Below are 23,888 nucleotides of genomic sequence, written 5' to 3' on the forward strand. Positions count from 1 at the left end.
AATGTACCCAGCCTCTGAAGTCAGACGGCCTGGAATCAGACCCGGCTCTGCAACTTCCCGGCTGTGTCACCTTGCGTAAGTCACTTAACCTTTCTGTGCCTTTTTTTTTTTTTTTTTGGGTGAAGGGCCAGAGTAAATATATTAGGCTTTTGGGCTTTAAGGTCTCTCTTACTGCTATTCAACTCTGCTTTGTAGTATAAATGCAGCCGTAAATGATATGTAAACGAGGTGGTTGTGTCCCAGTAAAATTTTATTCATGGACGCTGACATTTGAATCTTCTCGAATTTTCATGAGTCATCAAATATTCTTCTCTTGATATTTTTAACCATTGAAAAGTGTGTGTGTGTGTGTGTGTGTGTGTGTGGGAGGGGACCCCATTCTTAGGTCACAGGCAGAAACAGGATTTGGCCTGAGGGTCCTAGGTTGCAGTCCCGACACTAGTCTCTGTAAGTACCTAGGACCCCCAGCACTGTTTCTGGCTGGCCTTGAACACCTACTCTGTGCTTAGCGAGTTCCTGCTGGCAGGCGTGAATGCGGGAGGGAGGAAGTGGGCTGTCTGCAGTGGCGGGCTGGTCGGTGAGGGGCAGGCCGCCATTGGTAGAGGGGTCTGCCCTGGAGGACCAGCCTAACAGAAAGGCTTTATGCCTGCGGCTACCCCTGGACAGCCGTGCCCAGCAGTGCCCTTTAACTGGCTCCTCTGTGCTTGGGGAAAGGCGCCCAGGGCACGGGCTTAGCTGCCCCATCCCCACCCCCACCCCCAGAGTGGGGGCCTCCTGTCACACCCCAGGCCTCCCCGTCACCCACTCCCAGGACCCACTCCCAGGACGTGGGGCCAGCTCCTGCCTGAGGAGACCCTGCCCCAGTGACAATGACAAGAAGCTCGTGGCAAACATCTCCAGGCCGGGGGGCATCCTCCTGACTCTGGCACCAGCCGGCCAGTCAGCTCGATGCCTCAGGGCACATCCTGGGGCCCCGGCCTGGCTGGAGGCTTTGGAGTCTTTCTCTCTCGGGTTCTGGCAAAGAACTCTCGTCAGGCTTCACTTGCGGCCTTTGTCCAGCTCACCACCGTTTCCTCGGCCCCCATCTCTCTCCGTCGCTGAAGTGCTAAGGGTTGGGGCTGCAGGACCTATGTCACCCGGGCTGGCTGTGACTGTCGCCGGGCAGGGCCCAGCAGGTCCCCTGCACACGTCCAGACCCCATCTTGTGGTTCAAAACAGACTTTTAGTTGATGTCTCTGGAAAGCGCGGGTGGGGGTGCCCAAGGTCCCCTCGTGTGCAGGAGACAGGGTCCTCGTCCTCAGACCATGGCTGGTGGTCCTGGCTACAGCTTTCTTGCCCACCCGCCTCAGGACTCAGCCGGCACCTGCGTGTCTGTGAGCTGGTTGGAGAAGGCCGTTTCCAAGCGCAAGGTGTTGTACCTGGGGGGCGGTGTGCCGGGCACCTGGGCCCCCGGGGCTGGCGGCAAGCGCAAAGCGGAGGTGAAAGTGGGCAGGTCGTCGTCTATCTCCAGGACTGGGTTGTCCTGGCCCCGAGAGCTGGGGGGCACCTCCGGGCAGGGGGGCGCCTGCCGCTGGGACCACCACGTCTTAGTTTTCTGCCACTGGCGGCGGGCGATGATAAAGAGGGAATCAATGAAGAAGACTTCGATGATCTCGATGACGCAGACGATGGAGCAGCTCATCCACAGGCCCAGCTGGCCGCCGAAGTTGGACAGCAGTACCTCCACCTGCGAGAGAGGCCACGCCGTCAGGGGGACCCTCCCCTCCACGTGGGCCTCGTGCAGGGACCCCGATTCCCAAGGGAGCCACTGGCTAGCTCTGGCCCTGAACAGGTTTGGAGGATGAAGAGGGAAGGCTACCTGTGCCCTCGCCCTCTGCCTGCTCTGATATGAGGCCTGGCTGGCGCAGGGTGGCCCCACCAGCTCAGGCTAGACCCCCGTGTTCTGACCTGCTCCCCGAGGCCAGGCTAATGGGCATTCGCAGACCCAGGACAGGTCCCGGGACGAAGCTACTCACGGTGTTGGCAGGGCTTTCCACGATGGATCTCTGGTTCAGGTCTTTGTAGAATATCAAGAGCTTGGCCAAGTCTGTCCTGCAGAAATTCCAACAGGCAGGACCAGGGTGAATTGGGCACCTTTGCACGCGATCACGCGACCAGCCCTTCTGCGTGGTCCTCCCTCCTGCCCAGCCCCCACCTCCACTCTGCCTCTGAGCGCCTTGGCGTCTTAGGACCTGGCCCCTGGGCTCCTTCTGCACGCAGAACGCAGCCCCAGCGTGGCTCTGGTGGCTCACGCCATTCCTTCACTCAAAACCATTTCCCAGCCTCCGCCTGTCAGTCCACCCAGCTGTCCACCCACAGCACCCTGTTCTCCATTGAACCTTGACACTCGTGGTGGTTTGATTGCAATCTCACATACGCACAGGAGACAGGCAGGTGAATGAGGTGGCCTGCGTAGAAGGTGAGCATGGTGATAACCATTATAGCAGCTAACATTCAGCGGCCACTTCCTGTGTTGCCAAGCCCTGGGCCAAGGCCCTTACGTGAATTAACTCACTTAATTTGCACGGCCCTGGGACGGAGGATATTTGAATCGTCCCAGCTCAGGATTGGCAGAGCCAGGATTCAAACCTCAAAAGCGGAGGCTTTGAGGTCTGTGCTTTTAACCACTGCACTGATTTGCCTCCTATAGGCAAGGCCACACGCGTTCTAGTGGGCCAGCTATTACAGAGCTCATCGGTGCTGTGCGAGAATAGAGATTTGGGCCTTTCCGGAAAAGCCGGAAATAATGGGTAACTTCTTGTGGCGCTCGAGTTAGCCTCGGAGGTCAGCGGTTGGCAATAGCGGTTCCATGGTGTGCCATTGCTTGGTCAGAGTCTGTTTATCACTAGACCGTGAGCATCTTGGGGTCAGGGGTCATGTCTGCTGGGTCGTCATGGTACCCCAACACTCACAGAGCACCTGGCACCAAACGTTTACTACATGTTGGGAGGCCAGACTGGTTGCCAGGCCCAGTGCTGGCCCACAGAGATGGGAGTTCAATCCCCCCATCCTCTCCCACCTTTGTCTCCATTTGCTGAGGTCTCTGAACTCTGGCCTGGCTGATTTTTGCTAAAGGTCCATCGGAAGTGAATGTCAATGTGGAAAGTTCAAGTGGGATTAGAAGTGCAAAGGTCAGTGGGGTCGTTTTCCAACTGGGTCAAGATACAGCAGGAAGCCATGAAGTAAGTTAACTGGGCCATGACCAGTGCCTCTGACAAAGGGAAATAGGACGGACAAGACCAGGTTGCATCCACAGAGACACTAGAACTTTTTAGCAGCTGCTATGAGCACCAGCCGTTCAGAACTGTGCCGTGACCACCTGGAATGGACGGAAGCAGGAGGCTGGGCTCCAGTTGTGAGCACCGTCTGACAAGCAGCCCGAGCTCGCTGGGCACGGAAGTGCTGTTTTTCACGAGACCTGCATTTCTGTTATATACTCCACAGGCCACAATGCAAAACGTGTTTGCTCCCCGTGGTCCAAGCATTGAGAGCCCCGGGCCTAGCTCAGGGCCTGGCTCATGATTTGAGCTTGATAAATATTTGTGGAATAACGGAAGGAGTGAATGAAAAGCAGAGGGTTTGGCAAGGCGGAAGCAAGTGACGAGGCGGGGTGCCCACGGCCGGCAGGCGACACGGGGTGCAAGCCAACTTACTTGTTGAGCTTTTTCTTTATTTGCTGGCCTTGGTCCCACGTGAGAACGCGCAGCAGCCACTTCTGCGATGGAAGAAGAAAGAACAACCTGGGGATGTCTGGAGAGGCCAGGGCCAGCCTCTCTGCACGCAGCCCCAGCCCCTGCCCTGGGCCTGCCGCCCAGGTGTCCCAGCAGGACGTCTGGCTCCACACTGAGGAGCTCCAGGGGGAAGTGAGGGTAGAGAACATACCTCGGAAACCAAAGATGGCCACTGCGCCAGGCTGGTGGTCAGTGTCCACTCCTTAAAGCTAAGGGAGGAGGGCAGGGTGAGTGTGGCTGCCGGGTCCAGCCTGGCCCGGCCCCTCACCCCAGGGGCACTCACCTGCAGGCTTCCCGGCACACCGACTGGCAGCCCAGCTTTTCCTGGACAAAGGCCTGCTGCAGTTCATAATAGCAGTACACTGAGGGATGAGATACAGGGTGGCCTGAGCCTTGGGGCTCCGGGGCCTTCCCAGGGCTCTCTAATGGCGCCCCCAGAGTCTCCCGCCACTGTCTACAAACACGGCATCTTGGAAACAAATACTGCTTTGTGATGTTGGGAGACAGGAGTTGGGGAGTCGGCAGCCCTTGCTTTGGCAACCTAGCTCTGTCTCTCCCTGGCTGTGTGACCTTGGGCAAGTTGCTTAACCTTTCTGATCCTCAGTTACCTGTTCTGTGAAAGGGTACGATCATTAGTTCCTGCCTCCTGGAGTTGACAGAGGCCGTCAAGCTCTCTGCACAAGCTGGTGAGTAGCATTTGGTCCTTAACTGTAAAGCATAATTCAAGCCAGGCTGGGTGGCAGGAGTAAAACTGGGTAATATCTCTCCACCAATACCTCCCGCCGGCAAAAGGCCGTAGAGGCAGGGGCCGGGCCTGTCTTAGCATGGGCTGGCGCCGGGGCTGGGCTGGCCCGGTTCCTGGGGTGTGCAAGGCTGGGGGCGTCTCACTCACTCCAGTTAGGGTGCTGCTGGTAGTTGCAGTAGCTGGCTCCTGGAGGCAGAGGCTGGCTGTACTGGGCACACCCACATTTCTCCACCATCTTGGTCTGGAAGCACGAGTGCAGGCAGATCTGAAACAGGAGAGCCCTGATGCCCTCAGGCGCCTTGTACTGGAAGCCAGAGCTCCCTCCCCACTGGCCGAAGGCTGTCAGCCTCCTATGTAAATGGGCCCCTCAGGTCACAGCTGATGGGGCCGGGGTGGGGGGTGGGGGCTGACGCCAAAGAGACCAAGCTAGAAAATTCATCAAGGATTTAGACTGACTGACAGGTGGAGACCAGGCTGAGTAGAGTTGGGGCTGGGGTGGCCATTTTCCATCATGTGAGCGCCGACCCAGACATAAGTGGGGAATTGGAGCAGAGGCCAAGAAACAGAGGAACTAACACAGGCCCCAACTTTTTTATTCTCAGGTCCAAGCCCCCCATGCTGGATCCTTGGGGATGATAAGCTACCACAGTAGCCATGAAGCTTGAGCATAAAAGCTAGGGGCTCTGAAGGCAAGCTACTCAGATTCAAAGTTCAAATCCCAGCTTTTCCGCCTCCCAGCTGTGTGACCTCAGGCAAGTTAATTAACCTCTCTGATGCTTCGGTGTCTTCATCTTTAAAATAAGTATAACAAGGCCTACTTCGTGAGGTTGTTGTGAGCATGAAACAAATTGATAAATGAAACACTTGTAAAGTGTTTGTACATGGCAGCCTGTCTCACTAAATATTCTCCAGGACAGTCTTTCCATTGAGCTGACTTTTCTTTTTTCGGTCTTACAGTCAGTTGGATTACATTTCTATGTCTTATAAGCAGACTATTCTCTAACAGTCTCTTTTCACTCAGTGTCTCCACCACCTGCCAGCTCAGCTCTGATGTAAGTAAGAGGACTCCACATGGAAGGGCACCTGGTCTTTTTGTCCTGCTGGGATGATTTTCATCAACTCTCTGGGTACCCCAGTAGCAGGTGGACTGCAGACTCCCAGAACGTGAGACAAGGCGTAACAGATGATCGCAAGCAAGGGTTGAAAACTCCCACCGATGGGGGCCAGGGATGTAAGTCCTGTACTTGGGGCCGGTGGGGCCGGTGGAGAACCATAGAACACATGCCTCTTTTAATGGGGCAATTCCACTCCCTGTTTCTCCTGCAGGAATACAGGCCCAATCTGGTTTTTCAGGAGAAGCTGGGAATTTGGGTTTTCTTGTGAAATTCCCTGAATTTTAAACACCGTCCAGGCCAGAAAAACCAGGTGTACAGCCTGGAATGGGCCTGGAGGGGCCAATTAGCAGCCTCCGGTCATATCCAACCTCCCCTGGGATTGTTGGCGACGATACAACGTGTCCAAGGCCATCAGCGGGTGAGGGACACGCGAGGGTGTGGGAGCCAAGCTGACAACCCCTCAGCCAGTGTCTCCCCCAGACTGCGCCCCCCCCCACCCCCCCTCGCCAAGATGCCTGTAGGAAGTGGGCCTATCTGGCTGTACACTGTGTGCCGTGCAAACCTCAGGGAATCAGTTAAGCTCCGGTTACAGACGGATGCAAGGCAACTGGAACCAACCGGCATCACTTGCTGTGGAAGGGTTTGGATGAACCCCAGGGGTTCTCACCAGAGTTCCTGGTCCCAGGCACAACCCAGCTTATATATAACTCTGTCTCCTGGGTCCGGGCCACCACCCAGGGCAAGGTGTCCTCTGCAGCCCGTACCTGGAGGGAGTACACGGCGTTATAGATATTCTTGATGGGCACGTCACTTCCGTCCTCTGTGCACTGGCTGTAGGGCTCACTCAGCTTAAAGGACTCCGTCTGTAATCACAGCAGCACACAGTCAGCCCAGACCCAGGCGGGGGGGCGGGGGTGGGGGTGGGGTGAGGGAGGGGGAGGGGGAGGGGGAGGGCATCGCTCACAGCCCTGGGAGCTGGAAAGGCATTTACTCATTCACGGAACAGCTATTTACTGAGCCCCTGCTAGGTGCCTGGTGCTGTTCTAAGTGCTGTGGAATCAACAGTGATCAAAACAGACCCTTTCCCTGCTCTCACGGAGCTTACATTCTGGTAGGGGAGCCACATGGTCAAAGAGCAAACAAATGAATAGGGTAATTTGGGATAGTGACCTGTGGAACTGTGTAGAGACCGGGAGGCTGGGAGGAGGGGGCAGTGTTTTCAACAGAGTGAGTAGGGAAGATGCCTTGAGAGCCGGGACTTGTAGGCTCCCCATGGAATGGCAAGAAAGCTGGACAGGCCAAGAAATGGAGGAAGGCGATTAGGCAGAGGGAGCCGCAAGGGCCGGTGGTGGGAGAGGGCCGGGGTGGCCGGAACGCGGCAAAGGGGACAGAAGTCGCCGGAGATGCAGTCAGACAGGAAAGCCAAGGACAAATCACGCCAGCCTCCTGGGCTGTGTAGACACACGGGTTTGCGTTGGTTTTCAGGGTGGCAGGAAGCCCCTGGAGAGCCCACGGGGAGGGTGAGAAGGGTGAGCGGTGCCGTGTGCCGTGTGGCACAGCGTCCCCGTGAATGGCTGAGGTCCTATCCTTTTGTCTTCTGGCCCCAGAAACTCACTTGGGAAACCTGACTTTTGTGCAGAGAGGCGACGAGGTGCCCAACGGAGGAGAACGATGCCCTGATCAGAGGAGGTAAGAGAATCGTGACTCACGCTCCAGAACCTTATTGACGTACACTGTACTGTGGTTTACTCAATGTGGCTCTCGCTTAATATTTGTCATGGCAAATAAACAATCCGGACAAGCCCACTACGGAGGGAAAAAGAGTAATGTCTCCCAGGAGGGAACAATAATGGAAGGTAAGTTGTGTTCAGCTCATAGCTGGGTTCCAGGCTGTGTGTGTGTGCAGTTTTGTGTTTTCCTGAGAGCGGGGGGTAAAGGGAAAATGGATGGCAGGTTTGCGGGAGGGAAGACAATTCTTTTTTCTTTAAATAGTGGCTGGATAGAGAGAAAGATACCTGGGGGGAGAAAGGAATCAAGAGGTGTGAGGCGAGACTTCCTTCCTGTTTCAAGTGTAACCCATCTGCTAGCCTGCGGGTCTCCCTCCAGTAACAGTGACGGCCTCAAGTGCAAGCCACAGGGGTCACTTAGAAACATTTCCACAGCAGAGGCACACAGAGGGGAAGGAGGCGCCTGGTCTCCTCTCTTCCCCAGGGGACCCACTCCAACTGATCAAAAATCCCGATGGCAGATAGGCAGGTGGGCACCGAAACTCACACAGTCCCTTTGCCCTGCAGTCTCCCATTCTCAGGAAAAGTAAAGGTAAGCGACTTTCCGGGCCAGTACAGAACAAACAGACTTGCTTCATTCCTCTAATAGCTGGGTAGCAAACAAAATTAGAGCCTCTCTTACATGCCAGGGCTGGGCTGGGCACTGGGGTACAGAGATACCAGGCAGTGGCCTCCCTCAGGGCGCCCCCGTTCAATGCTGCCCTCTACGCCTCTCCCAGCAGCTGGCTCCCTGAGCCCCCAGATCTGTGGAGCTGTCTCAGCTGTCCTGTCTGAGTGACAGCTATGAGCTCTACCTGCCTGGGGGGCGTAAGGGTAACTCCCCGGCATTGTGGTGACAGGGTCTGTTCACTCGGGTGAGCCGTGTGCAGCCAGCTAAGGTGGCTGCTGCTCCTGCTACTTGGAGAACTGGTCACTTCCAGGAACTGACTGTCAGATACCATCTTTTGATTTTTATGCTTTCTGAGTGCTCAATGGCCCTTTGCTCTGCAATGATGCTTATCAAACTGAAAGTGCCTGGATCGTTCAGGTTGTTTCCTGAAGCAACTGGGGGTCAGGCAGGTGGGGCACAGGGCTGCCTGAGAGTGCAGGAAAGCCCCTCAGCTTCTCAGCGCCTCAGCCAGGAGCCTGGACAGGTTGCTTTAGCCCTCCCTCTCTTTTGCCCTCCCTCCGCCCCTCTGTCCTTCTCTTTCTCCCCTCTCTGTCTCTCCCTCTTTCCCTGTCTCTTTCCTCCACTCCACTATCAGCTTTCCAGAACTGCTGATCTGTACAAAGTGGGTAAACCTTTTCGCCTCTAGCCTAGGGAGGGATTCAGAAATGAGACTGGGTATCTGTGTGGGTGAATGTGTGCAAGTTACGTTGTGTACACGTGTGAGTGTGCACGCATGTCTGTGCGCACGTGTACACATGTATGTGAGCACATGCGTGTTTGCAGGTGTATGTGTCAGACACAGGACCCATTTTTCTCGAACCAGGCCCTATCTGCTTCCTTCTGAGAATCCGGGGAAGGAGGGCAGTTGCCCAGGAGTCTTGAGCTCATGTATTTAAAGGCCTGAACGTGCCAGGGAAAGCCCAGATGGCAGCATGACGCCCTAGACAGAATTATGGGTGGCTCAGCTCTTTTTCCTTTTGTTCTGTTTCTATATTGTCGTACATCATAAAAGTTATTTGTGTATGATCAAGTTTACACTTCTAATCAATGGAGAAAGAAAGAATTACTCAATATACGAAGTGAGCAGGATGTGTTAATTCTTTGGAGGAAGGGAATTCTATCTCCCCTTCCCATCCTGCAGAAAAAAAAGGCGAGCGGGTAAAGAATTAAATGAAATAATAAAATAACTAGAAGGAAACTCAGCTCAGAATCTGATCTCAAGGAGGGAAAATCCTCAATAAATATAACGACTAAAGAAGAAAAAGATTTTGACTATGTAAACATTAGCTGTTCTTGCATGCGGAAAAGCAGCATAAAGAAAACTAAGAGGAAAGCACATACGGGGCAAGATATTTGCAACACATATGGCAAATAATGACTACTCTTTCTGTGTATGGAAGAGCTCAATGTTTCCTCATAAAGGACACGAAAAACCTTCCTCAACCCCTGTTTTGGTTTTAAACTTATTCTTCCTTCTCTTCACATCTTTTTTCTTTTTTTAAAAAAATGTATAATAATGGCCACTATTTGGGGGAGCACTTACTACATGCAAAGCATGTTCTAAGCATTTCACACAAATCGAGTCACTGAATTCTCACCAGCCTATGAAGTAACGTCTTGATTGCCAACCCCCCCATTTTACAGATGACACACAGAGATTACACAACCAAGTAAAAGCTGGGGCCTGAACCCCAGCTGTCTGGCTCTAGAGTCTGAACACTTAATCCCTACCGTACATACGCTTGGGAAAAGAAGTGTGTATGTGCTTTAAGATAAAAACGTCCAGCAGGGTTTGCAGTGACAGTGCCGTCCCCCGCCCACAGGGCTGGCTCCACGCCCCGGGGGAGCCGTCCACTCTTGTCTGCTTCATCTCCCATTCATGATCCAATCCATTGTGCTTTGCTTTCTGCTCTGCTCCTGCCACTGAAAACTCCTCTGGCTCAGAACACGGGCGGGCGACCTCTTGGTTAGCAAGCCCAGAGGACACCTCTCTCCCTTTCTCTTGCTGGACCCCTCGGCTGCATTTGGCCCTTTGGCTCCCACCTTCCTTGAAACTCTCTTCCTTGATTTAGCAGCCTCTCTTGCTCCATTTTCTTTCTGCCCGGCCCTTAGACAGTTGCAGGCTGCCTCAGGCTCTGGTGACGGCTTTTATTTCTAAGTCTGGAATTACATACGTTACCCACCTTCCTCAGCCCCCGCTGATTTCCTCCTGAGCTCTGGGTTCATAGCACCAGCTCACTGGACGTTTTCACCTGATTTCCCGAAGGCTCACAGCTTGGGTGCGTCCCACATGGAAGGGGTCGTCTTCTCCCCCAAATTTACCTCCTTCCCTTGTATTCCCTGATTCTGAGCCTGTACGCCCTCCACCCCGCGGCCCAAGCCAGCACCTGAATACCAATCTAACTTCCCCTGGCCCTTCCTCGCTGACCTGGGTTGTCAAGCTCTGCTGCAATCTCTCGGGTCCACACACTTCTGCTCATCCCCATAGCCATTGCTTCAGTGAAGGTGCGTGTCATTTCTCTCTGGAATTACTGGAGATATGCTGCTTCCAATATCCTGATTACCCTTCAGCCAAAGTGACTTTTCAGAAAGTTTCGTTATGTGGCGTAAAATCCCTTCTGTGACCACCTTGTAGCTGCTCTGCCCTTTATCTGGACTATCCTTTCCTGACAGTTTTTGCCTGAGACTGTATTCTGTCCTTCAAGAATCCATCATCTAGAAAGTCTTTGCGCACAGCTTCTGTCCGGGCTTACAGCCAGCCAGCCGTCCATACGTGCTTCTATCCATCACCCATCCATCCATCCATCCATCCGTGCAACAGTATTTGGATCATGTTCCAAGAGCTGAGCCGGGACTAGACAGAGAGGACCCCTGTCCCCACAGAGCTGGGAGCTGCATTGCAAAGGTGTGTTGACTTCTCCTCTTAAAGGTACGATTGTTGAAGGTAGGTGTGCTGTTGTTTTTATTGCTGAATAGCCAGCGCTTTGCACACACAGTCCCGCAATGAATGAAGGAAGTGTAACCAGCTGCCTGACCAACTGCTGAGTCGCCCAGCGTCCAGTGCCCATGCAACAAACAAACAAATAAAGGCAAAGGAACAGAGGAAGGGAGTCCAGCTTGTTTGGACGTACTCTTAGTGACTCCCTACTGACCTCTTAGTAATTCCTGGTCTTTGTTGTCTTAGGTGCTCATAAATCAGAATGCAGAGCTGGCCGACCCTGCTCTGTGGCTTTGATTTTATACATCTCAAATTAGGTGTAGCAGGACACCCACCCAGGTCTTTGTTTACCCACCGTTGGTAAAGAGAACATTTGCTTAACCACGTGGTGGGTATTTCTAAGCAGAAAACCAGAGGGCAGAATTCCTTGGTTCTCGGCCCTTTGCAAGCTCTGGTGACTCCCCTCCAAGTCTGCAGACACTGTGAGAGGCAGGCGGGAAGGAGGGCGTGAGAGGAAAAGGGAAGAATGTGGGACAAGTTCCAGGTCCCTCTTTAACAGGGTGCAGAGAAAGCTGCACGGGAAATGTTGGCGCAGAGTGTTCGCTGTTCTCATCTGGGAGTTGGGTGAACAGAGCAGTCAGTGACAGGTCCTTAAGTGGAACCACAAAATCTTTTCAAGCCACAGGTTGAGCAGGTTGGGGCTCAAGATTCTTTTTCTTGGGCAGTCAGCGTCCACACTGCCGAGTTTGTACATAACACGTCTCACGTTGGAGCAAACTTCCCTCATTGGAACAAAGGCCCTAAACGACACACCTCCCTCGGGTTCATAGAGCGCCATCCTGCCAGGCTCTCTTGTCCAGGGTTGCGAGAGAACGGACGGGCCTCGAGGTCAGGAAGGGAAGGGGACACCGGCGTGGTGTACTCCTTGCTATGGTTGGGGATTTTTACTTTGTGTATATCCTCCCTTTAAGTAAGTTCTTAAGAGTCAATGTGAGAGAGAGAAACAGAGAGAGAGAGAGAGAGAGAGAGAGAGAGAGAGAGAGAGAGAGAGAGAGAGAGAGAGAGAGGCACTGGCGTAAAAAACCGCAGGGCTGCAGGTCACAGGCACACTTCTTGCCTTGCCCTCCTGCTGCCCCTGGGCACGGCTGACTTGGGATGGAGTCTGCAGCCCAGACGTGCGTCTGCTGACAGGTGGGAGTGTTCTCAGCACCCACTGAGGCCAGAGAAGGCCAAAGAATTGAGGGAGAAGGGGGCAGACGAGGTGAAACTGATGGCAGTGTGATGGCACTTAGACCTCTGCGGGCCCAGTGGCTTTCCATTAGCCTTTAAACACAGGCTTCCAGGCACCTAAGCCTCTAGGGGGCCCAGAAAGCTGGTAATTCACTCGATTTCTATTACTGACAAATACTATATGGCTAGTGTCTGATGCCTTGCTCCCAGCACTAGTTCCATAAACGCTGATGTCTTTGGAACAGGGAGGCTTCCTTCGATTCTTTCCCCAAACGGCATTCTGTCCCTGCTCACCCATAGAGCAGACACACAGACAGGCTTCCGTACAACCACTGGAACGACCACTGGAAAACGCAGGCGCGAGCTGCCTTTCGGCACTGACGCTCTTATCCATGAGCTGACACTCACTGGTTATCCTTGACAAAGATGTGCGCTGCTCGCCACGTCCACAGAGACCACAGACGATTTATTCCCTTACCAGGTGCATTCCTATGGAGGTGGCTGTCCCGGTCTCGATCTCTGTCCCCACGTCCTCGATGAAAGGGTACTCGTCCTGCCGATGGACGATCACCTTCGCGCCCGTGGAGGACACCAGGAAGGGGTTGTACTCTTCCTCGTGTATGTACAAGATGACCTGTAACCCTGGGAGGAGAACGCAGCCCGCTCAGGCCAGAGGCGAGGAGAACGTTCCTGGGGCAGCCTGCCTCTCTCTCTGCTTCGGGAACCTCCACGCCACGACCCCGGCACTTCCGTCAAGCGACAGGTGGGCAGGTCCCTGCATTAGCAGTTTGGCCTGACTTGCTCACTGATGTGTCCTCAGGGCTTGGCACAAAATAGGGGCTCAAAAGCAGGGTCACTACTGCAGTTCTGCTGAGCGTAAGGGAAGTGCCAGCCCGCCCGGGACGTGCATCTCCACGGGGTCCTTGAGCTGGGGAGCTCGGGTGACCATCCGTGGGACGTGCAGTGCTGTGGCCGCTTACAGCCTCAGGGAGGGTGCCCAGGGGGAGATGAAGTGCTAATGGGGTATCTGATCACTGGCCCAACTTCTCTGCCCGGTCCCCCTCTTGCCCCTGCCGCCAGAGGGACCTTTTAAAATCAGAAATCACATCAGGTCACCTCTTGCCTAAAACCCTTCAGTGGCATCTCACTGGATGCTTGGGAATGCTCTAGAATCAATCCATTCACCTGACTGGCTGTCAAGACTTGGATGACACAGCACCTCCCGCCCTCTCTCTCCTCGGCCCACCCTCCCAGGCCCCCAAGAAGCTCCAAGGACACTGGTCTCCCGTTGGTTTTAGAGCCTTTCCTTCTCAGGGTCTCAGACTTGCTCGGATGGACCTTAATACGGACCTTCTGATTCTTACACAGCCCCCCTCACTGAGGCCTTTCTGGACCTCCTTCCCTGAGACAACGCACACGCCCCAACCCCAGCCCCTGTCTCTTCCCCGGGGCTGCTTTGCTTTCCTCACAGCATTCGTTAGGGTTTATAACTGGGTAGCGTCCACACGCCAGGTCACTCGCTTGTTATCTGTCTCTCTTCACTAAAGTGCAAGGCCCCTGGAGGGCAGATGGCATCTGTCTTATTCGCTGCTGCGGCTCTGGCCTCTGGAAGAGGGCCTGGCAGATAGCCGTTACTCGATCCATGTTTGGTAAATGAATGAGCGAGGGAACAGGGCCAATATGGGCTGAAAGAAGGGCCGTTCTGACTTTTTCCGTTTGTACACAGAGGAACTGAAGCCCAGAGTGGGGAAGCGATTCGCTTGACGTCACACAGCCCACATGGGACAGAGCCAGGACTGGGCAAGGACACTAAGCTCCTGGCTTCCGGACTACTGCTTCCCGTCAGACGGCGGTTTCCTGCAGACTTGGTGAGAACCCAGAGTGTGCAGTAACCAGGGCTAGGAGGCCAAGTGCGGTCGTCCTCCAAGACAAGGCCTTGTCTTTCCTTGTGGGAACATGTCTGTCTCTTGGTCACGTTACGTGTGCTGAGGACCGTTCAGGGATTCCTTTGGCAGGTCAGCCAGGCCAATCTGTGGAGTCCCCACCTCCCCACGGACGACCAGTGGAGCAGGAGAAACAGTGGTACTAGAGGTGGTGGTGGCACCATGGGTGGCAGCCGTGCGAGGACTGGCGGTGACAATACCGATGACAGCCACCGCTAGCATTCGTGCGAGCTGTGGACTGAATTGTGTCCCCTCTGCAGCTCCCCTCACATTCACATGCTGAAGCCCTAATGCCCCCTGGGACTATGTTTGGAGACGGGGCCTTCAGGATGGTAATGAAGGTTGGACGAGGCCAGAAGGGGGGGGCCCTGAACGCATCAGACCAGTGTCCTTACAGAAAGCGGGAGAGACAGCAGAGTGAGCGCTCTCCCTGCCTGCCATGGAGGGAAGGCCATCGGGAGCCCCGTGAGAAGGCGGCCGAACCTGCAGCCGGGACGACCGGCTTCACCGGGAACCAAAGCGGCCGGCAGCTTCGCCATGGACACCCGGCCTCCGGACTGGGAGAAATCCACGTCCGCTGTTTAAGCCACACGTGGGGTGTTTTGTGATGGCTGCCTGAGCAGACTGACCGCGTGTGTGTCTGGTCTCATTCTAAGTGCCTCGGACATTCCCAGTCTTGGGGACCTTATTTCAGGTGTCCCGCTATGATCCCCACTTCGCACGTGAAGGGCCGTGACTTGTACACGGCCACACACCGAGCAGCAGAGCCGGGTTTTGGCTCTGGCTCTGTCCTCGAAGCTAAGATCAAGGTGTGTTTGCCTCCCTAATCTCCTGCCAGCACACCTGGCTTTAAGTCCACCTGGAAGCCAGCGTTACTCACTCCGGCTGCAAGCTTAAACTGGGCTGGTTTCCCAGGAGAAGGAACCCCAGCCACGTACCTGACGCTCTCTCGAAGGTAAAGAGGAGACATCAAAAAGGAAATCGGGCCACACTAATAAGGAAGGAAGGAACCTATGTGGACCCTGCTGGGGACACTGCAAAAAGACAGGTGCTGTCCCAAGTGGATAGAGCTTGTACTTCCGGGGGGCTCAAGCACCCCCAGTCGTCCTGTGCCCCAGGGTCCCCTGGGTGCAGACTTTCTTACCATATTCGCTGCCCCCCATGGAGGTGCTGTGGATAGTCTCGTTTTGTTTATTGTTGAACGTGTAGCAGTTCCCATACATTGGGTGGTGGAAAAGCGTGAAGTTGCTGCGGAGAAAGAATATGGGGTCAGAAGGGGCTGTGCTGGGAGCTCCCCTAGAGCTTCGGAGCCGAAGTCGGGCCGGGCAGTGCTCACAGGGCCAACTCTCTTTTGTGGACGGTGGATGATGCACGTGACTCGCTTTCCCCACCTTTCCTCTGATAAATGAGAAACAAGGCCCCTCATCCCAGCTGACACGCTGATGCAGAATGACTCTCTGCTTTCTGAGCTCCCTCTTAACCCTTCGCCTCCGTCTCCATCTGACTTGGCATTTCTTGTGCCATTCGTCTGCCCCCAATTCCCCTCCTCTTGAAGTTCTCAGCCAACACTTGGCATGTTCCCTTCCAATCCCGTTAGGAAATGGTCCCCAGGGGAGGAATCGCCTCACAGACCTTTCTTTCCCCCTCTGTCTGTCCCTCCCTCCCATCGTCCCTCCCTCCCTCCACCCATCCTCTATGCTAGACCAGTGGTTCTCAGTTGTTGGTATGCGTGATGGTCATATACAGCGTTGGACGTACACCATCAATTATTCTGTCTTGATGAGGAACTGAACGAGCTTCAGGATATTCTGACCCTGTGCCACGTCCGCTTTCCTCACTGACTGGAGCCAAGCTGCCATGTACATTGTTTCCCAAAGGGCCGGGGCAGTGAGAAGAGAGCCTTTCCCTCCCCAGACCTACAGCTGAGCTGCTGGACATGCGAGGGGCCCTGTGCTCAGAGCAGGGAGAGCAGCCCCTTCTCTGGACCTGGCATCGCAGGACACACCTGGCATCGCAGGACATGCCGTCAAAGAAGCAGGTGACCAGCAGCTCCTGGGCAGAGTAGCTCATGTCGATTCTCTTCTCCAGGGGCACCTGGGCCATGATGTTCATATAGTGCAGCTTGTACCACTCCTGGATGGCGTTCACCCCTGAGCTGAAGGTGTACACGGCACAATGCGACGTGTCGTTCGAACACTGTGAACAAGAGGAGACCCAGGCTGACGCCTCCGGCCCTACGCGGGCCTTCAGATGAACTGAGATGCTCAGGGGGACAGGAAGGGGCCCTGGGCGAGGACGGGCTTCTCCTCACGTCTGAGGGCTGGGGGACGTTATCCTCAAGCCTGAAGGACCAAGAAGGCGCTGAGGGCAGAAGGACGTGACTCCCTAAAACAGGCGGAAAACAAACCAGCTTCTTCAGGGTGCCCCCCAGCCCCCACCCCGACATCTGGGCTTCGGCTGAGTGTCGCTGAGTTCCTCTGCAACCCTCGCCGTTTCCCATCGGCTCCACAGTCTACAACTCTGGACTCTAGCCCAGACTCTGACCCGGCTTCTCTGTGGGGTCTTGGGGGAGCCGTTTTGTAGCCATCATTTCACCGACAGAATGTTGACGAAAATACCATCCCTTCCAACTTTGAATGGGACTTGGGAGGAGCAGCATGTAAGATACACAACAACGAGAGCTTTATCGGGAAAATAGTGGTACATTCCAGACGTTCTCATCATGCAGGGCGTGGAAACGCCCCTAAAAGACAGACATGCAAAGACTGATTTTGGTGTCAAGGAGAACCTTGTGCGTGTCTCATGAAAGGACCCGGGAGGACTTGGAAAAGTCTCAGGGATTAAGGGCCATTGTTTCAGGATCTGTGACTGGAGCCATGAAGGTCCCAATCAGCGCTCAAGGCTACAAGATCTAGAAGTGGCCCTCGCCCCGCAGCGGCCACAGTGGGGCAGGGAGAGCAGGGCGATGAGTGACTTTGCCCGGGACGGTAATGGGACTCTTTTTTGGTGAATGGCTGTTTCTTCCAAGCCCCTCAAATGGGGCCAAGAAGCAGAGATGAGAAGTCAGGCCAGAGCCCCTCGTGAAAAGAAGCAATGCAAGGAACGTTGGGTGTTTCTACTGATTCTTATTTCTTTTGCTCACTCTGGTATCTGCACCCCGATTTTGCTTTGGTGGAGTTTCCTTTCCCCCTTTGGATACAGTCTGGCGAGACTGTCCATCCAGGTGCCCACCGTCTGTGAGCCAAGAGGTGACCCACGCTCGGCCATCAGCTAGTCCCAAGATGGGGTGGGAAGCCATCTTTATAGATGGATGAACAACATGACTGAAAACAGTCCAAGCTTATTGAATCCAGCAGCAGTGTCTGAAATGACGTCCCATCATTTTTTGCCACCGAGGCCCCTGGACCTTCCCCCATGTCTGTCCTTTCAGAGGCCTCCGTCAGCTACTGGTCGCCTTCTAAGACATTTGCTGTCTGCGTACGATGGCCTGTGTCCATTTCAGTGGTTTGTGGCTGATTCACCCTAACTGGGTGTGTTTCCTCCTGCGGGCCCATGGGGGCTACCGGCCAAGGAGGAACGCCCCTGGGCCCACTCCCTGCAGCCCAGCCCGCCCCACTCCACGAGCACGCGACTCACCAGCTGGAAGCCCACCATCTCCTTGGATTCATGCACGACGTCCGACGCCTTGTGGATGATGCTTCCGCTGACTTTCCGCTTCCGCCCGCTGAGGAAGTCGGTGGCCCTGCTGGTCTCGCCCTCCTTGAAGACCAGCAGTGGGATCAGGTTGAGGAATCTGGGCTGGGTGCCCTCCCATGCCCGACTCCAGGGCTTGGCCTCTCGGCGTGTCCGAGACTCAATCTCTGAGAAGCCGTACAGGGTCTTCAGGGCCGCTCTGGTCTCCTGTTCCAAGTCGGCTAGAAGCGGCCTCACGGCACTGTACCTGCCAAGGTGGGGGGAGGAGTCAGGGCCGCCCCGGGCACAATGCAGGCACTTCTCCATCCTCGTGTGTCAGCCTCGTGCCCGCCGCTCCTGGCCCCTTGGCTGAGACCAGACCTTTTCGGATTTGCCCCACCCGAAGTGACCGCTGGCTTGTGTACATGGGGGCAGCTCCCTGTGTGACCCTTGTGTGACTTCCTGTGGCTTCACCTCTGCCACTACCATCTGCTTGTTCTCAGGGTGTGTTGACGAGTTTGCTCCAACCAGCATTTCAGGAGTGGCGACTGTAGGTGCCTCCCATAAACCAGCCACAGTGCAGACAAGTAAAGAACTGCAGCCTGGGAGTCTACCCAGGGGGCAGGCTCTGCCTCCACCCAGCCTGCGTCCCCCTGCCCTGCAATTCTCCTCCAATCAGTGCTGGGAGGGAAGCGGTGTAACGGTTACCGTGACAACCCCAAGAGTACAGAACAATGAAACAGGAGGTGACGGCTTGAAGCATCACGATACCATCTTTTAATTTTCACAATACCAAATGGTTCTGGCCTCCTTCTTCACTCTGCCCTCTCTCTCCTCCTTGCTCGGTGCATACGCAGAACGCACAGGGACTGAGCACATAAAACTTCATAAACTTCAGAGTGTCTCCCGGGGTTCCAGTTCCCCATCCTGGTTCTGGATGTGTACCTTGGACAAGTCACTTAGCCATTCTGTGTCTCAGTTTCCCCATCTGTACAATGGGGTTGTTGGGAAGAGGCAATGAGCTTATTCTTTCTATCATCTAGCTATCTGTCGTCTAATTCAGTGGTCACTATTAGTCACTTTATTAGTGTTCATTCTATTTGTTAGGTTTCACTCTCCTATGACATCACTTCCATCAGGACAAAGACAGTGTTTGAGTTGTTCAGTTCTGTCCCCAGAACAGAGCACAGTGTGTGACAATTTCTAGATGATTATGGAACAAGTAATGGACAGAAGGGAGAAAGGAGGGAGGGAGCAGGGGGGGGGACAAAAAAGAAAGTCTTTGAGGTGGGGGATGAGACTTAGATGTGGTTTTGGTTTTGAAGTTTGCCGTCAACTCGCTGATGACTGGACCAGCTAGTTCCCTTCCACAGTCTTCCTCCCCTGCGCTTCTCTCCACTCCCACACCTGCTCTGACAAATTCTGAAAGATTCTCATCTGCCTCACAGACCAGTTTTCAATAATCCTGAGAAATATGTCCATGACCCATTTAGAACAGGTCCTGCGGCAGGCGATGGGGCAGTACCAAGCGCTGATTCTGCCCAGAATCCAATGAGCTCAATTAGTAGGGCTGGGTTCACTCAGGTGAGGATTTGGGGCAGCCAAGATGCTTCCGGAAGCCACTTGGGTGTCACTCGTGAGTCAGGCTTGAGCTCACATCTGGGGAGAGTGAGGGTGTGAGCTTGGAGAGATCAGGGGAAATGGCTAAGCTGGGCCGTGCACATGTGCGTGCGTGCGTGTGTGTGTGTGTGTGTGTGTGTGTGTCTCCAAGGTGGGGGGTGATTGCTCATCCCGGGTCTAACCGTCACGTGACACTGACCCTGCAGCCCCCCCCCCCCCCCCCCCCCCCCCCCCCCCCCCCGCCTTGCTGGGGCTCGCCCGTCCTCAGAAGCAGCTGACGGACTGAAGACTTGGTCCAGGTTCAGAACCTGGGGTGAAAGCAATTGACCGAGGTTGGCAACGGATTTGGATTTCTGAAAAGCGTGCCTGCGGGCTGGTGTGTGTCCCCTTGGGGAGGAACGGTGGCGTCTGCCGGGGGCCCTGCCCCCGCCTCTTACTTGTAAGGGTTGATGTTGCAGATGGTGATGGCGGGGAAGTCCAGCTTCTGGAAGTGGATTTTGATGGACACGGACACAGTGTAGAAAGAGAGGACGAGGAGGGCACACTGCCAGAAGATGAGGGCCACGGCCGTCAGCGTGAACAGGATCCAGAGCAGGCGCCGGAGCCGGCCACGCGACACCACGATGCGACGGCAGCCGTGGGTGTTGGTGTTGAGGCAGTACCAGCGCATGAGTTCCTTGATGGTAGGTGCCTGAGGCCCCCTCACTGGCAGATTCTTCTTGATCTTGGCTTTGATCTTCTCTCCCGGAGCCATGGCGAGGGTACTGGGAAGGGCAGGCAGGCTGCAGGGCAGAGAAGAAAGGCAGGGGAGTGAGCTCGCGGCCCCAGGCCTGCTGGCACAGCCCCGGAATCCGGGCGCTGGGAAACACCAGCCCACGGGCCCTCAGAGGCGCGTTCCCTTTTCCCTCTCTGGGCTGGGCTGTCTGCATTCTGGGGCCTTGGCCCCTTCTCCAGGATGTTTGTTCTTTGGCCACCACATGTGCCAAAGGGCTGCCTCCTTCTCTTGTGGCCCCCAGGCTGGGCATGTGGGGGCTGGGTAAGGTTTAACCTGTGACTCCCTGGACTGGTTTGAAGCACCTTTCCCCTGGCGCCTGAGGCTGGAGGCTTCTGAGAAACCCAGTCAGGCTCCGTGACTGAGGGTTGTCCCCTGCACCTTGTGACCTTGTCGCCTCCATCAGCCTGCCCTCCAGGAGGGCAGCATTCCTAGGTCGTCCTGCCCCCTGGTGCCCAGCTCAGGGGCTGGCACAGAGCAAGGGCCCTGCCAATCCGTGCTGACAGAGATACAATCTGCCGCGAGAATTTCCCGACAGCCCTCTGAGATCATTTTCAGTCCCTTCCTGGCTGGCATGTCTTCCCAGCCCTTCTCCTGTGGTTTTACGGAAAGTGCAAAGTTTCTGTTTCATTTCTGCTTCATTTCTTCTCTTTCCAGTCAAGCTGTTAGTGTTTCTAAGTCACCTGATATAACAATAGCCTACGAGTATCGGCCACTTAATATTTGCCGGGGGCTGTGCCATATTTCCTTGATTCTACGATAGAGTGAGTACACTTTGATTTAATAACAGTTTTGTTTGGGGGAGAGTGTTGGAAAGCAAATTACCACATCCATCAATGTACATGATGCATCTCAATGACAGAAAGTTCAATTACAGGTGTGAAATAACATTTTTTTTAGAAATGAATTCATATATGTGTGTGTATCTATCTATCTATCTATCTAGATACATATCTAGGGTCATCTCATGATTATAACATATATAGTCTCATAACTATATACATAATACATGTCACTTACAGAAAGTTCAATACACGTAATCTATATACACGTAATCTACCTATATTTCATTTCATGTTTCAACAACCCCGCAGGTAGGGGTGCTATTATTATCTCCATGTCACAGAGGAAGCAAAGGAGCTTGGAGAGGTGGAGGTCCTAAGTGGAGGCACTGGATTCAAACCCACAGCCTTCACCCCATGCTACCTGCCTGGGAGGGGCTGGTATTGTGCTGGGTGCTCTTCGCCCCCCCACCCCTCCATCCGAGGCAGTTCATTAGCAGCTCCTGGGACTAAAGGATGAAGGAAAGAGAAGGGACCCCGGGCCACTTGATTTGCAAAGTCTGGACACGTAATGTGACCACTTCCCACGAGTGTGAGCACAGGTACGGAGGAGGGGGGCTGAAAACTGTCCCTGTGCTGCCATGGGTGACAGAGGCAACTGGGACACACCTCAGTGGGGAGGAGGATATGAGGGGGGTCCCCACAGAGGGCCTGCATCTGAGACAAGGACCCCAGTGTACCCCATGCAGTTCTTCAGGCAGGATTCTGGACTCAATGAGTTATTTTTTTTCTCCCTCCTAAACCCACGGGATATTGTCCGAAATTAGGAGCGAGGACAAAGCTGGCAGGCTTTCAAACTTATGTTGCTAGTAGGTTTCCGGTTTAGGATGCAAAGGAATTAGTGCGGGGGATGGAGGTGAGGTGTCCAGAGGCAGCCAAACCGCTCCAAACTGGACTCCCCCCGCCCCCGCCCCAAACCCAAGGGTACCTGATCCTGCTAGGAGGAAGGAAACTCTCTGACCCTCAAAATCATGTCATGCGCCTCTCGGCAAGAGGAGTGGAATTCATTTTGTGATTTAAAATGTTGCCCATCCCCACGTCCTCTCTCACTGCAACTCAAAGGCAAAAATGTTAGCAAGAGTTTGTTTGAAAAATCTAGATACAGGGTTAATTTCCTGGCACACAGAAGGTTTTCTCCTCCTTGCAAGCTCCTGTCCCCAACCTTCCTTCTCACTGAAGACAACTCCTGGGGTCCCTCTGTCCCACTGGCCCCTTCCCCAGGACTAACCTGGACCCCAACAGATCAAGGGCCAATGTCAGTGAGGCCACAGGGCAAATAAGGAAACCCACATCTCTCAACACAAAACAGATCAATGCTCGCACAAACAATATTTCAAATTCAAAGCAAAGCAAGGTTGTGTCTACTTGAGTAAGCGATACCTTCGTGGGAGAATTCATAGCTGACCCACAGCATTCACTGCTCAGACTTTCAGCAGTATTAACACACTTAATTCCAGCGATACTTTCGTGGGAGAATTCATAGCTGACCCACGGCATTCACTGCTCAGCCTTTCAGCAGTATTAACACACTGAATTCCCACAACGATCTTCTGAGGTCGGTAGCATAATGTCCTCCATTATACAAATGAAATAGACACTGACAGGTTAAGTAGCGTGCCCAAGGTCGCCCTAGAAAGTGACTGAGCTGGGATTTGAACCCAGGAGTCCTTGCCTTTAACTACTAGCTATGCTGCTCCTCAAATAATAACAACAATAGCAATAATAGCAGCTATCATTTATTGATCCCTTACTTTCCCCCCAGGCACCCTACTCAGCTCTTTTTACACATCACCTTCTTGTATCCTCACTATAATTATACTAAGGTGCTAGCACTGTCCCCATTTCACAGAGGAGGAAACTGAGGTGCAGTGAGGTTGGGTAACTTGCCCAAGATCACACAGGGTAGGAAGGAGTCTTTCAAATTCCAGGGTCCTGGCTCAGGACGGTGACTCTCTGCAGCCTTCTCGCCCACCCCTGACCTCGCCTACCCCGCATACCAGAGAGGGAACTCGAGCATCCGGGGACCCCAGTTCCTCCTGGCGACTCTGGACACCCAGCTCAGAGCAGAGCCACCAGGCGTTGTCCTGCAGCCCAAGGACAACCTGGGCCGAAGCCGCGGGAGAGAATCCAGCTGACCCTCTTCAAGGCTTTGCTTCTTTCTGCACCTGCAGTCACCCCAGGGAGATCACCCCACAGGTAAACCGAGCAGTCGCGGTCAAGTCCACGCATCTCACTGGGGCTGGGACCGAGGCTGCGCAGGTGCTGGGTAAGGGGGGCGAGGCGCGACCCGGGACCTTGTTTCTGAGTAGCTTAGAAACCCCTCTCGCCCAAGGCAGACTCCAGGGAGCCGGACCCGCCTGACCTGCGAAGGTGGCCCAGCATCCCGGCCACCCGCAGGCCCCGGCTGATGCCGGCACGGCCACCCACGCCGTCCAGAAAGCCCTGGGGCTCCGCGGCCGCTCCGGCGCCAGAACCCCGGAGCGGGTGTGACCCGACCCGGCTGGGCTCACCTCACTGGGTTCGGAAGAGTCCGGGGCACACGCGTGCGCGATCCCTGCACGCTCCGTTCTGCTCTCGGCACAGCGCGAGCATCCCACAGCCGCCCGGGCCGCGACTCTTGTGAGCCTCGCTGGCCCCGCCCCCGCGGCCCCGCCCCCGGGCCCGCCCCCACCTGGCCAGGTGTGGATTCCGCGGGCGAAGGAAGCTGGGCGGCTGCCTGAGTCCGCCACGACTCCTTAGCGCCGCCTGCCACCCTGCGGCCGCTCTGTGCCCGGGTGGGTCCTGAGCGGCGCCTCCTGGTGGCAC

The 23,888-nt window shown here is 54.8% G+C and overlaps 1 protein-coding gene across 2 annotated transcripts; it reads right to left on the reverse strand.

The window, feature by feature from the left end:
* Positions 1–232: 232 nt before the first annotated feature.
* Positions 233–23,747, reverse strand: SCNN1G (sodium channel epithelial 1 subunit gamma). Of its 2 annotated transcripts, XM_088801161.1 has the most exons (14): positions 23,594–23,696; positions 23,081–23,248; positions 19,907–20,251; positions 17,814–18,117; positions 16,183–16,373; positions 15,322–15,425; positions 12,713–12,876; positions 6,395–6,493; positions 4,663–4,780; positions 4,054–4,132; positions 3,922–3,979; positions 3,693–3,754; positions 2,016–2,091; positions 233–1,726 (listed from the first exon to the last, which is right to left on the reverse strand). In XM_088801161.1, exons 2-14 carry the CDS (start codon positions 23,098–23,100, stop codon positions 1,346–1,348), a joined length of 2,001 nt encoding a protein of 666 aa, XP_088657287.1. In that variant the 5' UTR covers positions 23,101–23,248; positions 23,594–23,696; the 3' UTR covers positions 233–1,345. The 2 variants fall into 2 exon arrangements, with proteins under 2 accessions (XP_088657287.1, XP_019605760.3); XM_019750201.3 differs by lacking the exon at positions 23,081–23,248 and having other exon boundaries at positions 23,594–23,747.
* Positions 23,748–23,888: the final 141 nt, after the last annotated feature.

The sequence above is a fragment of the Rhinolophus sinicus genome, chromosome 10 (genome assembly GCF_057876585.1).
Source record: "Rhinolophus sinicus isolate RSI-liver-muscle chromosome 10, RSI-T2T, whole genome shotgun sequence".
Lineage (NCBI taxonomy): Eukaryota > Metazoa > Chordata > Mammalia > Chiroptera > Rhinolophidae > Rhinolophus > Rhinolophus sinicus.

What these genes read in the sequence shown, in the direction of transcription:
- SCNN1G (XM_088801161.1), bottom strand. Translation starts at nt 23,100, where the DNA reads ATGCTCGAGTTCCCTCTCTG. An exon ending in ACGCCGTGTACTCCCTCCAG is followed by an intron (nt 4,781 to 6,394) that starts GTACGGGCTGCA and finishes CTCCTGTTTCAG; the next exon opens with ATCTGCCTGCACTCGTGCTT. An exon ending in CCAGCAGCACCCTAACTGGA is followed by an intron (nt 4,133 to 4,662) that starts GTGAGTGAGACG and finishes CTCATCCCTCAG; the next exon opens with TGTACTGCTATTATGAACTG.